This window comes from Sus scrofa, chromosome 18 (genome assembly GCF_054392235.1).
Source record: "Sus scrofa isolate SSC_HxYL_T2T_F1_AM1 chromosome 18, Sscrofa_HxYL_maternal_Yorkshire_Landrace_v2.0, whole genome shotgun sequence".
NCBI lineage: Eukaryota > Metazoa > Chordata > Mammalia > Artiodactyla > Suidae > Sus > Sus scrofa.
Window position 1 is genome coordinate 16,688,852 of NC_139400.1, and position 12,434 is coordinate 16,701,285.

The 12,434-nt window shown below is 52.5% G+C and overlaps 1 protein-coding gene across 1 annotated transcript; it reads left to right on the forward strand.

The window, feature by feature from the left end:
* The first annotated feature begins 1,005 nt into the window (after window positions 1-1,005).
* On the forward strand, window positions 1,006-10,111 carry MOXD2 (monooxygenase DBH like 2). Its single transcript, XM_085005245.1, has 13 exons — window positions 1,006-1,305; window positions 2,300-2,446; window positions 2,944-3,105; window positions 3,340-3,423; window positions 4,670-4,837; window positions 5,028-5,130; window positions 5,321-5,487; window positions 6,071-6,162; window positions 6,444-6,540; window positions 6,680-6,739; window positions 8,052-8,182; window positions 9,395-9,509; window positions 9,779-10,111. The coding sequence occupies exons 1-13, from the start codon at window positions 1,018-1,020 to the stop codon at window positions 10,019-10,021; spliced, it is 1,857 nt and encodes a 618-aa protein (XP_084861371.1). The 5' UTR covers window positions 1,006-1,017; the 3' UTR covers window positions 10,022-10,111.
* The last annotated feature ends 2,323 nt before the right edge of the window (window positions 10,112-12,434 follow it).

Here is a 12,434-nt window from a genome sequence, read left to right on the forward strand (position 1 = left end):
TCTCCTTCCCTTCCCTTCCTCCTCCTCGCTCCTCCTCAGCAACGTGCAGAAACGAGGAGCTGCCGCTGACTTGCCCGTCTAGAAAGCCGACCGGGGCTGTTTCACCTCTACACGTCCTTCCAGGGATTAGTAGGAGAGACTCCTTCAGGAGATGGAAATCCTAGCCACCCCTTCATCCCCTCCCGACACCTCCTCTCCTTCCTGTGCTGGAGACAGCCTGAAGGGCAGGGCACACACAAAGTCCTACCACCCCTCCCTCCCTGTGCCTCCCTTGCATATAGAGACAAAATAGAAGACGCCCATGAAAAACTAGGGTGGAGGGAGTTCCTGTTTTGGTTCAGTGGTAATGAACCTGACTAGTATCCACGAGGATGCGGGCTTGATCCCTGGCTTCACTCAGGGCGTTAAGTATCTGGCATTGCCATGAGCTGTGGTGTAGGTTGTAGACATAGCTCCAATCTGGTGTGCTGTGGCTGTGGTGTAGGTTGGTATCTACAGTTCTGATTTAGCTCCTAGCCTGGGAACTTCCATATGCCATGGGTGCAGCCCTAAAAAGACAAAAAAAATTTACAAAAACTGGGGTGGGGGACATGGGCCAGAGGACAGAGTGCTACAGGGCTGGTTACAAGGTTGTGGGGCATCTGGGAGGAGGGAATGGAGGAGGAAACAGAGAGAAAGGGAGGGAGAAAGAGAGGTACAGAGAAACTAAACATCCCGGATTCTGTAGTTCGCCATGGGTCAGACACTGGCCTGCAGTTGAGAAGGAAGAGTCTTAATGATTCATTCCTGAGAATTTTATGCCAGGTCCCTACTCTGGGGCAAAAGCAGTCTCCTCTGGGCACCTTACACCTCCTGAGTTATGTAAGTGGCACCACGCTGAAGCCAGAGATAATAAGATCAGAAGAGCCCCAGACCGTCCCTCCCCTGTGGCGTGGTGCCTGGCACAGCGAGAGGCACATATAAGTCCATCCTTCCTGAGTGTCCATTGAAGGAGAGAGGCTTCAGCCCCCAAGAGCCATGGCCCACGCCCTTCTCCTCCAGCTTCTTCTGCTTTCAGCCCTGGCAGCCCCCTCCCAAGGCAACCGCCTCGGCCCCACCTCGAGTCTGCGTTATTCTAGGTTCCTAGATCCTTCTAATGTCATTTTCCTGCGCTGGGACTTTGACCTGGACGCTGAGATCATCGCTTTTGAGCTCCGGGTCCGGACAGCTGGCTGGGTGGGCTTGGGCATCACCAATCGCTACACCAGAGCAGGCAGCGATCTGGTTGTCGGAGGGGTCTCGCCTGACGGTCATGTCTATTTCTCGGTGAGTCAGAGGGTGAATCCCTCCTAAGCACAAGGGTCTCTGGCTGGGTGGAGGATGGCTCCAGGTCCAAGAAAGATCCATATTTTCCAAACACATCCAGGCACCAGCCCAGAACACCACCTGACAGTTGGCTTCTCCCGACAGAAATGGTCCACTGGAGAGTTTCAATCTCTAGGGTCTTTCGTGAGATGAGATGGCATAGACGTTGCCCCTGGGAGTCCTTCTCGCTCCTTGAGTTCACGGAAGTCTGCATCATATGTTAGACTCTTTCAGTGGCCGACAGCATTTGATTCGCCTAGAAAATCCCATGTCCCCTAAGGGAACCGGGGGAATGGAGCTATTGGACTGAAAGAGAAAAAGCCCTGAACCACAGTCTCAGTGCCCTTTGACCGGGAGAACATCAAAGCTGTTTGGGACTGTCCAGAGCATGAGACAGTCTAGGCACAGCACCAGGAGCTGCAAGACTAAGAGCTTACAATTGTTACACGCTTTTGACTAATCAGGCATTGGTCCAAGTTCTGCAGATGGTAAACCCCTCCGCATCGGCACGAGGCAGATGATGATTAGCCCATTCTGCAGAGGAGGAGGCAGTTCACCCGTCTCCCAGGCTCACCCCCTCTGAACTGCATGTACCGGGGAAGCATCCACACGAAGAGCCCTATGAGAGGGTGACTCGCATAGACAGTCGGGGAATGAGTGAGCTTCTCAGGCTTAGGGATAGAGGAGGAGCATTAGGATTTATGGCGATGGGATTTGAAATGGGAGAAGTGGAGCAAGGTCAGGTGGCTAAACTTCACTGGACACTGTCCATCCCTCTTCCCTCTGAATCCGTCCCTGATGCAGTGCTCTGTCCGAGGAGCCCACTGCATAATAAAGACCTGGGTCCTACTAATTTAGCATCTTAGGGGAGCTAAAGGAACTCACCTGGAATTCTCCAAAGTCATGGCCACTTGGGGCTCCTGGTTCTTACCCCTTGACCTTCACTGGACCCCAGGATCAGCATGTGGTGGATGAAGACACCCTGGAAGAGGACGGGAGCCAGGACGCGGAGCTGCAGGGGCTGACGGAAGACGCCGTCTACACCACCATGCGCTTCTCCAGGCCCTTCCGCTCCTGCGACCCCCAGGACCAAGACATCACGGTAAAAGGCGGGGGTGGGGCTGGAGAACGTTTGAGCACAAGCAGCTTTTCCTCCTGGGGGGTGAAGTCACACCCAAGCTGGAATGGCCACACATGTCCATCAGTCTCGGCTCTTGGGACCTCCATCTCCCTCAGCCTTCCCAGGCACAGCCCCGGCCCTGGACAGGGTGGCCTCCTGGTGACTGGGCCTCACACCCCCTCCCTCGTGTTCCCTCCTGAAGAACCTTGCTGGATCTTATGCGCCTTCAGAGCGTCACACACCCAAGGCGACAAGGGCTCAGAGAGGGGATACAAGAGCGGTGTGGCTTGCTCAGCACCTCCAGCAAGTTAGCCTCTGGGCAGAGCTGGAAGCCAACCAGTTCTGACCCCCAGTCTGAAGGTCTCTTTGCTCCACGGTGCAGAAGTGAGCAAGTGGCTTGTGATGGTGGTAGGGTGTGGGTCTGTGCAAAGTGCTGCTGGGGGGGGGGTGTAACACCTCATTACACCTGACACCCCCAGAGTGACACAGTGAGGGTGCTGGCTGCCTATGGCCCTGATGACACCCTGAAGCTGGATCGGGAGCGGATGTTCGTGAAGTCCATCTTCCTGCTCCAGATCATCCACCCCGACGATCTCGACGCCCCCGAGGACGCCATCATCCACGACCTGGAGATCACGGATGTAAGCCCCTCCCTCCCAGCCTCCCCAGCCCCCTCCCACCTTCCACCCAACCCAACCTTCCCCCTGCACCCAGTCCTCAGTGTGTTCTTGGGACCGAGGCTCCTCGGACTCCCCAGGGCCCCTGAGGATGGCCAAACTGGCCCTCAAGTGACCGCCCTTCCCTGATGTGCCCCTTCCCCTCCTTCTCTGGGAGCCCCACTCCCACCCACTCAGCCTCTGTGGGTCCTGCTCCAGTTCCTCATTCCAGAGGATGACACCACCTATGCCTGCACCTTCCTCCCTCTCCCCATCGTTAGCAAGAAGCATCACATCTACAAGGTACCGTGAACCAGACCCAGATGGCGGGACATTGTCCAGGTGGTTGAGACAGGCAGTGGGCACGGGAGACTCTGAAGAGAAGGTGTTCAGACCACTGCGGGGACAAAGCAGGAGGGAAGTGACCAGGAGAACAAGGGGGCCAGGCCAGGTTTGGTGGAGGAGGTAGTTGCATGATTTCCAGAACTATACCTCCCAGTACTGTTTTATTTGAGCCCTGCAATGCAATAGCAAATCTGACTAAGGTCATTAGTTAATACGTGTCTGCAACAAATGAAGTATAAGCGCTATAATTACGTTCTCTTAGCCCAGGAAAAACGCAGGCCAGGGAGATGTGGCTGGAAACTGTCAGGTCAGCGAAGTCTGGCTAGAGGAAACTCAAATCTGTCACCTGATTTCACATTTGAGTGATTTCATCTCTGATCAAATAAATAAAAGTATGACCTTATAATGAGCAGCTAATGCGTACGAGCCATTTTGGGTCTTGAGAGAGGGAATCCCACCAGGCATGGCCACACGCTCAGCTATGGTGAACTGGTGAGGTTATCCAGGGAAAGTTGGGGAGTTCCCACTGTGGCACAGTAGAAACGAATCTGAGTAGTATCCATGAGTAAGTAGGTTCGATCCCTGGCTGTGGTGTAGGCCGGCAGGTATAGCTCCGATCTGACCCCTAGCCTGGGAACTTCCATATACTGCAGGTGCAGCCCTAAAAAGACAAAAAGACAAAAAAAAGGGGGGGGGGGTTGGAAGTCTTGGGAACTTCCTGGCTGGATCCAGTATGCTGGGCTCCCAGGAAGCCCTTTCAAAAGGTTGAGGGCTAGAGTTCCCGTCATAGCTCAGCAGAAATGAATCTGACTAGTATCCATAAGGACGCAGGTTTGATCCCTGGCCTCACTCAGTGGGTTAAGGACCTGGCGTTGCCGTGAGCTGTGGTGTGGGTAACAGACACGGCTTGGAGCTGGCATTGCTGTGGCATAGGCCACTGGTACAGTTCTGATTCCACCCCTAGCCTGGGAACCTCCATATGCTGCAGGGGCAGCCCTCTTAAGACCAAAAATAAAAATAAAACAAAAGGGTGAGGGCTGAGAGAGGAGTGAGCATATGGGGGAAATGGTAGTTTGGGGAAGATAAAAACAGAGGAGATGGAAGAGAGAGGGAGAAGCAAGGACCTGCACAGGAGAGGGAGTGGCGGACTGAGAACTTGGCCCAGAGGATCCTGACGGTGCCCTGTTCTGGGTCCCCCACCCAGTTTGAGCCCAAACTGGAACCTCACAACGAGACCATGGTGCACCACATCCTGGTATACGCCTGCGGCAACGCCAGCGCCCTCCCCACGGGCATAAGCGACTGCTACGGGGCCGACCCTGCCTTCTCCCTCTGCTCCCAGGTCATCGTGGGCTGGGCTGTCGGGGGCACAGTGAGTCCTGTGATGGGGGAAATCGCTAAGGGGATGCGTGGGGTCGGGCAACCGGGTTTGCTGGACAGACAGAAGGTGGGGGGGGGGACGGAGGCGGTCTGGGACGAGGGCCAGAAAACAAGGGCAGGCCCTGGCTCCCAGCGCCGAGTTCCCAGTCATTCCCGCTGCCCAATCTCCCTCCATCCACCAGAGTTACCAGTTTCCGGATGACGTGGGCATCTCTATTGGGACGCCCCTGGACCCCCAGTGGATCCGACTGGAGATTCATTATAGCAATTTTCACAATCTTCCCGGTGAGCGCCTAGCGCGTTGAGACGAGAACACGGCTGGCGGGGCGGCTGCGCCCTCTACCGGCTGGGAGGAAGTCACCCGAGGCCCCACAGACCCCTTCGGCTCGAAGCCCCCCCCTTTTTCCAGGGGGGCGGGGCGCTCTTTCCCCTCATCTTGTGACCCAGTCTCCTGCCTTCTGGGGATTGGTTCCAGGGGTGTACGACTCCTCGGGAATTCGAGTCTACTACACGGCAAAGCTGCGCAAATACGACATGGGTGTCCTGCAGCTGGGCTTCTTCACGTTCCCCATCCACTTCATCCCCCCGGGCGCCGAGTCCTTCATGTCCTACGGGCTGTGTAAGACGGACAAGTTTGAGGAGGTGAGGCCGGGAGGCACCCTGCCCCAGGTTCCTCGCTCCCCACCGCAGGTCTGGTGTGATCCTCCAGCGCGCACTAGCCTGAGCCCGACTTGGAGAAGGACTACTGCCCGGCGCTCAACAGGATGGCTCACCTGGATGGTGCAGGGGAAGGCATGCGTGAGGGCTTTGGGGCAAGGAGAGGGGCAGGAGGGGCCAGTGGGGCCCAGAGGGGTATGTGTCAGTCATGAGAGGAAGGTGTCAAATACTAAAGGAGGGAGTTCCCCGCATCGTTCAGCCGTTAACGAACCTGGACTAGGATCCATGAGGTTGCTGGTTTGATCCCTGGCCTCGCTCAGTGGATTAAGGATCCTGAGTTGCTGTGAGCTGTCAGTGGGTTAAGGATCCCGAGTTGCTGTAGCTGTGACGTAGGCTGGCAGCTGTAGCTCTGATTCGACCCCTAGCCTGGGAACCTCCATATGCTGTGGGTGCAGCCCTAAAAAAGAAAAAAAAAAAATGTATATATATATATATATATATAGACAATTGAAGAGCAGGGCATCACGAGAGTCCCTGTTAGACCAGGTGTGTCTCCTCCCTGCTACAGATGAATGGGGCCCCGGTGCTTGACATCCAGGTGTATGGCTACCTGCTCCACACCCACTTGGCTGGCCGGGCTCTGCAAGCCGTGCAATACAGGTAAGGAAGGCATGGGTTAGGAAGCGCTCCGTTCTGTACCTGCAAATGCAAGTTAGGGTTGGACATCATGATTCCGCAGCATGAGATGATGCTTGGTTGGTTGGTCTAGAACTCTTCCTGTAGGAGAGAGGACAGGAATATGATGGTGGAGGGAGGAGCTTTTTGCTTGGGGGGCCATCTGTGCCCACAGAATGGCCTCACACACAGCTTCTCTTGTGAAGGGCCCTCCTCCCCGCTTCATCCTCTCCTGACTCCCGTCCCCTCCGCGTGTCTCCCTCTAGAAATGGAACACAACTCCAAACAATCTGTAAAGATGACTCCTACGATTTCAATCTGCAGGAGACTCGAGATTTACCTTATCGCATGGTCATCAAGCCGGTGAGAGCCCAGGGGGTTGGCATGGCTGGCACGGGGGGAGGGAGACAGGATCTGTCCTCACGTTCATTAGCCACAAGAGGTCTGAGACGCTCTCAGTCCCCCTGCGTCTTACTTTCAGCCTTTGTTTCACTCCGCACAGGGAGATGAACTGCTGGTAGAGTGTCACTACCAGACGCTGGACCGAGACTTCTTGACCTTTGTAAGTCCCTCTCCCCCCACTATGGTCAATGACAGCCTCCAAATAGAACCTCGTCCCTGGCCTTGGCAATCAAGTGACAGGGTGTTCCAGCTGGAGCCCCTCTCTTTCTCCAGTGGAGTTTTCCATTGACATGGGGCTTCACGCTGTCACATCCCCATGACTGTAAGAATACAGGATTCCCATTTTCTCTGTCAGTGACCCACTAAGATTATGAAAGGAAAGCATGTGACAGGGTCCAAGAGCACGAACTCTGGGCCTGATGGCCTGGGTTTGAATGTCAACATGGTCATTAATACCTTAGGCAAATGATTCAGCTCCTTTGTGTCTGTTTCAATTCATAATTAAGTATGAATTAAGAATTAAGAATACTGTCTCAGAAGGTGTGGGGGAGAGTCGATTAACACAGATCATGGCCCGACTTGAAGTAGATGATCAGTTAGACTTAGCGATTGTAATTATGGTCACGAGGAGCCACACCCATGTCGTGTGTCAGGAACGGCTCGGTGCTGGCAGGATCCAAAAGGGATCGCATGCTTTCAAGGAAGAAATCACAGCCATACAAATGATTACAACACAAGGCAGAAAGTGAAACACACAGTAAGAGAAGAACAGCGATAACGCACAAGGGGAATTCGCAGGGGGAAATATCATCAGGACCTCACACAGTGAACGGAGCGCATGACATATGCGAGTGGGACCTGCTTTTGACATGCAGAGATGGGGAATTCCAGAGAAGCTTAAGAGGAAGTGGCTTTTGGGGGGAAACTCGGCATTTTATCTCATCTTTTCAACCATCTTGTCTAAAACCAGCGCAGTAGCAAAGGAGCTGTAGAGGAGGAGGACGCTATGTGGGATATTTCTTTGGAAATCATATCAATAATTATTGGCCGGTTAGAAACAGAACAAGAAAGGAAGAGGTATGTTAAGGAGTAAATAATGATTAGTGAGCTGGAGTTCCCGTCATGGCTCAGTGGTTAACAAACCTGAGTAGTATCCATGAGGATGCAGGTTCAATCCCTGGCCTCACTCAGTGGGTTAAGGATCTGGCGTTATTGTGAGCTGTGGTGTCGGCAGGTGGCAGTAGCACCGATTGGACCCCTAGTCTGGGAACCTCCATATGCTGCAGGTGCAGCCCTAAAAAGACCAAAAAAAAAAAAAAAAAAAAAAAAAAGTGAGCTGGCTCTAGGTTAAGGGAAAAGGAAAACAGTATCACTGAATGACCACCTAAGCTAGTTTCTGCCTACCTGTTCCCATCTCTCTGCAGGCCTTTGTATCCTTGTCTCTCCAACTCGCTCTCTCTTTTCTCCTCCAGGGGGGGCCCAGCACCATTAATGAGATGTGCCTCATCTTCCTCTTCTACTATCCCCGAAACAACATCTCCAGCTGCATGGGCTACCCCGACATCATCTATGTGGCCCATGAGCTGGGGGAGGAGGCTTCAGAGTGAGTCATTCTGGAAGATAAGACCCTCACATGTGACCTCTGGAAGTCAGAGCACTTGTGTAAAGATTATTTGTCTGCCTTTTTTTCATGGACCACCTGATTTGGTCAAATACTGTTTACCTTTCCAATGCTGTTTACTAGTGACCCTTAATTACTTGGAACCTAGCATCCTCCCTGAGACCCTAATGAAAGCGCTGAAACTCTTTTCCAAGAAAAATGTACGTCTATGCAGAGGCACCTCATTTCACATACAATTTCAGGACATTTATAGTTCCCAGAAGTCACTCCATCAACCTTCTTGGACTTCATGGCCCCCAGATTAAGAAACTCCTTTTTTTTTTTTTTTTTTTTTGTTTCCTTTTTAGGGCCATACCCGAGGCGTTTGGAAATGCCCAGGCCAGGGGCTGAATCGGAGCTATAGCTACCGGCTTACACCACAGCCACAGCAGCTCCAAGCCGTGTCTGCCACCTATAGCTCACCGCAACATCAGATCTCCGACCCACTGATGGAGGCCAGGGAGCGATACCGCATCTTCATGTATACTAGTCGGATTTGTTTTGGCTGCGCCACAACAGGAACTCCCAAGAAACACTTTTTTTTTTTTCTTTTTTTTTTCCTTTTGTCTTTTTGCCTTTTCTAGGGCAGCATATGGAGGTTCCCAGGCTAGGGGTCAAATCAGAGCTGTAGCCGCTGGCCTAAGCCAGAGCCACAGCAACGCAGGATCCGAGCCGTGTCTGCGACCTACACCACAGCTCATGGCAACGCTGGATCCTTAACTCACTGAGCAAGGCCAGGGATCGAACCCAAAACCTCATGGTTCCTAGTTGGATTTGTTAACCACTATGGCACGACGGGAACTCCAAGAAACACTTCTTTAAAGAGTCAGATGTTTCTTTCTCAGTTTTAAAAAATTCCCATGTCTGGGAATCAGCGGCAACAGCTCTGATTTAGACCCCTAGCCTGGGAACCTCCTTGTGCCAAGGGTGTGGCCCTCAAAAGATAAAAGACCAAAAAAAAAAAAATCCCATGTCTGAGTTCTGATGATATTTCTCCTTCTGCCACGCTCACAATTGCCTCTGAATTGTAAGACACTGCTTGAGGTTTATGCCGACATGGAACTGATGCTAATAAAAGTGAGGCTGTTTTATACACATTTTGTCAAGGCTCTAAGTCGCCCCTAAACTAGTGTCCATTCTCCGTGCCCACAACAGTTCCATGGAGGGCATGATGGCCATGAACAATGTGGAGTGGACCCCGGAAAGCATTAAGAAGGCAGAGAAAGCCTGCAAGGAGGCCCAGCAGACGGTGATAATAAAGACCATTGACGTAAGTGTCCAGGAAACGCCACCTTCTCAGGGTTAGGGATGGTGTTGGCCAAGACCGGAAAAGAGAAGAACGATGAGAAGCACAATGGCAGGGATACTGGATCAGAGAAGGAGAAGCTGAGGGAGCAGAGAGGGGGCTGGTGCTGCTCTGGGAGCAGAGTGGAGCCTCCCAGCAGGCTCGGGAGGACAGAGGACCATCTAGGAGGGTCTTGGGAGAGGAAAGGAGGTGGGGATGTTTCCATTCTAACCCAGTTCTTCCTTCTCCTGCAGGAGCTAGTGGAAAACACCACAGGCTGGATTCCGGAAATTGTCCCTACTCCCCGAGGCCCCTGCTTGGAGTCCTCCGGAGGCAAAGTGGAGCCCGAGGACCAAACCCCCGCTGGCTTCAGGGCTGCACCAATGGCCCTCTCCGTCTCCAGCGCTGCTACTCCAAGTCGCCTCCCCCTGGCTGCCTTCTTACTTGGGCAGGGGACCCTCTCTTGGCTCCTTGCCACCCTGCAGGCTGGAGTCTGACACTGTCCCCTCACGTCATGTACGCAGGCCCCTTTCTGCTCAAGCCTCCCCCTTTATTATCAAACATAGAAACTCCCCTCCGCTTTGGCCCCCAAAGTCCCCCATCTGTGCCCCCGCCCCTGACCTCAGTCAGGACCCTGCAGGCCTGGGCGTGGAGCAGATTCCATAAAGTCTCTCCCGTGACAAGCGCTACAATCCATCCTTTAAAACTTTAGAAGCATTGGTGGGACCACACGTTTTCTAACCGAATCTGGATTCAAGGCTGGATGAGGCGGTGGATCTCTGGGCAGTCGGGGGCCCCAGCTCGAACACTGGGGAGGCTTTGTGGGGAGGAGGGGGCTTGAATGCAGAAGGGGTGCCCTGTAAACCCTCCTCAGCCCATGTTGGCCCTGGAAGGGCTCCTATTTCTCTTTCTTCCCCCCTGCCTGCCATGAGGCAGAGGCAACAAGCCACACCTGTGATTTGTTGCGAAGGGAGGGGTTCTGTTTACAAGGGACAAAGACACTAAATTAAATAGAATTCAACTCGCTTACTGTTGCCCTTTCTTTGCTATGAGCCTTTGGTCCAGGAGAGGCAGTGGGAGGTCTCTTGAATGGCTCAGGATAAGGCTTCTGGGTTATATAGATAAGATAAGGACCTGGTTACTCAAAATGCAACATCTAAACAGCCCTTGCTGGCCTCATCTGTGCCTCTACCGCCAGGTGATCTTCGTTGACTCAATAAGCATCACATTCTCACATTCGCAGCACTCAGTTCAGGAGTTCCTGTTGTGGCACAGAGGAAATGAATCTAGGGGTTCCATCCCTGACCTCGCTCAGCGGGTTAAGGATCCAGCATTACCATGAGCTCTGGTGTAGGTCGAAGATGCGGCTGGGATCTGGTGTTGCTGTGGCTGTAGTGTAGGCCAGCAGCTGTAGCTCTGATTCGACCCCTAGCCCAGGAACTTCCATATGCAGCAAGTGCGGCCCTAAAAAGCAAAAACAAACAAACAAACAAAAAACCAAAAAACGAAAAAACAAAACTCAGTTCACAGGGTATCAAGCGCCTAACTGGCCAGGGAGGCTGAATTGGGCTCTGTAGATAGATCAAGGGATGCTAGTCTACACATTACCTTGCTCATTGTTCCTGTCGTCTAGAAGGAATCCCTACTCTGTCTATTCCGAGGTGTTTCGAGGAGATCAGGGATCTGGCCTCTGGAAACTCTTTGCCACTGCTTGAGGAGCAGAGTAAAAAAAAACACGGCTTCCCGGAAGCCAGAGGGATTGTGTGTCCACTACTGGGCTTCTCTGTTGTCACCATTCAAAGCATAAAGTGGCTTTCCTTTAGGTAATGGTTGAGGCCCTTTGGAAGAGGGTTGAAGTACACGAATCACTTTCTACAGCATGAAGAAACACAGGTACCAATGAATCTAGACAGAAACTTAAAACAATCAAAGCAGACTTTTTCTCTTTGGTTTGCCCAATTAACGAATGTCTGACATTTCTATTTCAATCTGTGTTAGTCCAAGACCCCCTCAAGGTAATTCTTTCAACTCTATTCTTTTAGGGGGGAAAAAAAAAAAAGGATAAAGAAGAACCTCCCTGGATGAGTTTCAGACGCCAAACCTGGGTCTGTGCTTCAGCCTTCTTCTCAGGTCTGTCCTGACAAGTTCAAGTCCGCTGGGCAACTACCCCAAGGTTCTGCAGCCAGAATCTTCCAATGTTCCAAATGACCAGCTCATGGCCCAGTGTGGTTCCCAGGCACTGCTGCCCCTTCTATGCTTTTTTCTGATTTAGCCTTTCTTCTCTCATTTTATTTTCTTTTTCATTTCCTGATCTCCGCATTTCATCTTCATGCACATATTCACAGAGCCCCATGGGTGGGCAGGCCATTAGGTCAGAAGAGAAATTACTGAAATGAATAGGAAATTCACAAGCGCATGCCCACTCGCCCTTGTGACGCTGAGGTCAAGCTTCCGCATCCGCGGGGGCGGGGCATTTTTCCCTTGGGTTCTCACATCCACCTCTGAGTCTGTCCCAGAGCTCCCTGACTGCCTCTAGAGAGGAACTATATGTCCACCTGTAAAATGATTCGCTTCTATATTTTAAAGGGACGCATTTGTACTAGGCATGTATATATTAGACAGGGGGCTTGGACGGCCCTGCTGGGCAAATGTTTTAAAACTTCCCTACATGGGGGAGGAGTCTGAATTCGATGACCTCAAGGTTTTTTCCAATTTATATCTTTGTGACTGCAGTTTCCTGGCAGCCAAATGATGGCAAAAGGGGCTCAGAGTTGAGGTCAAAAGGGATGACCCCCAACTTCCTCGCAGAACATGCTGGCCCGTGGGGTCTCTGTGACCCCCTCATCCCTCAGTGGTCTCTAAGTGCGGGTCAGCTCTGAGCGATTCTAATAGGGTAACTGCCTCTCCACC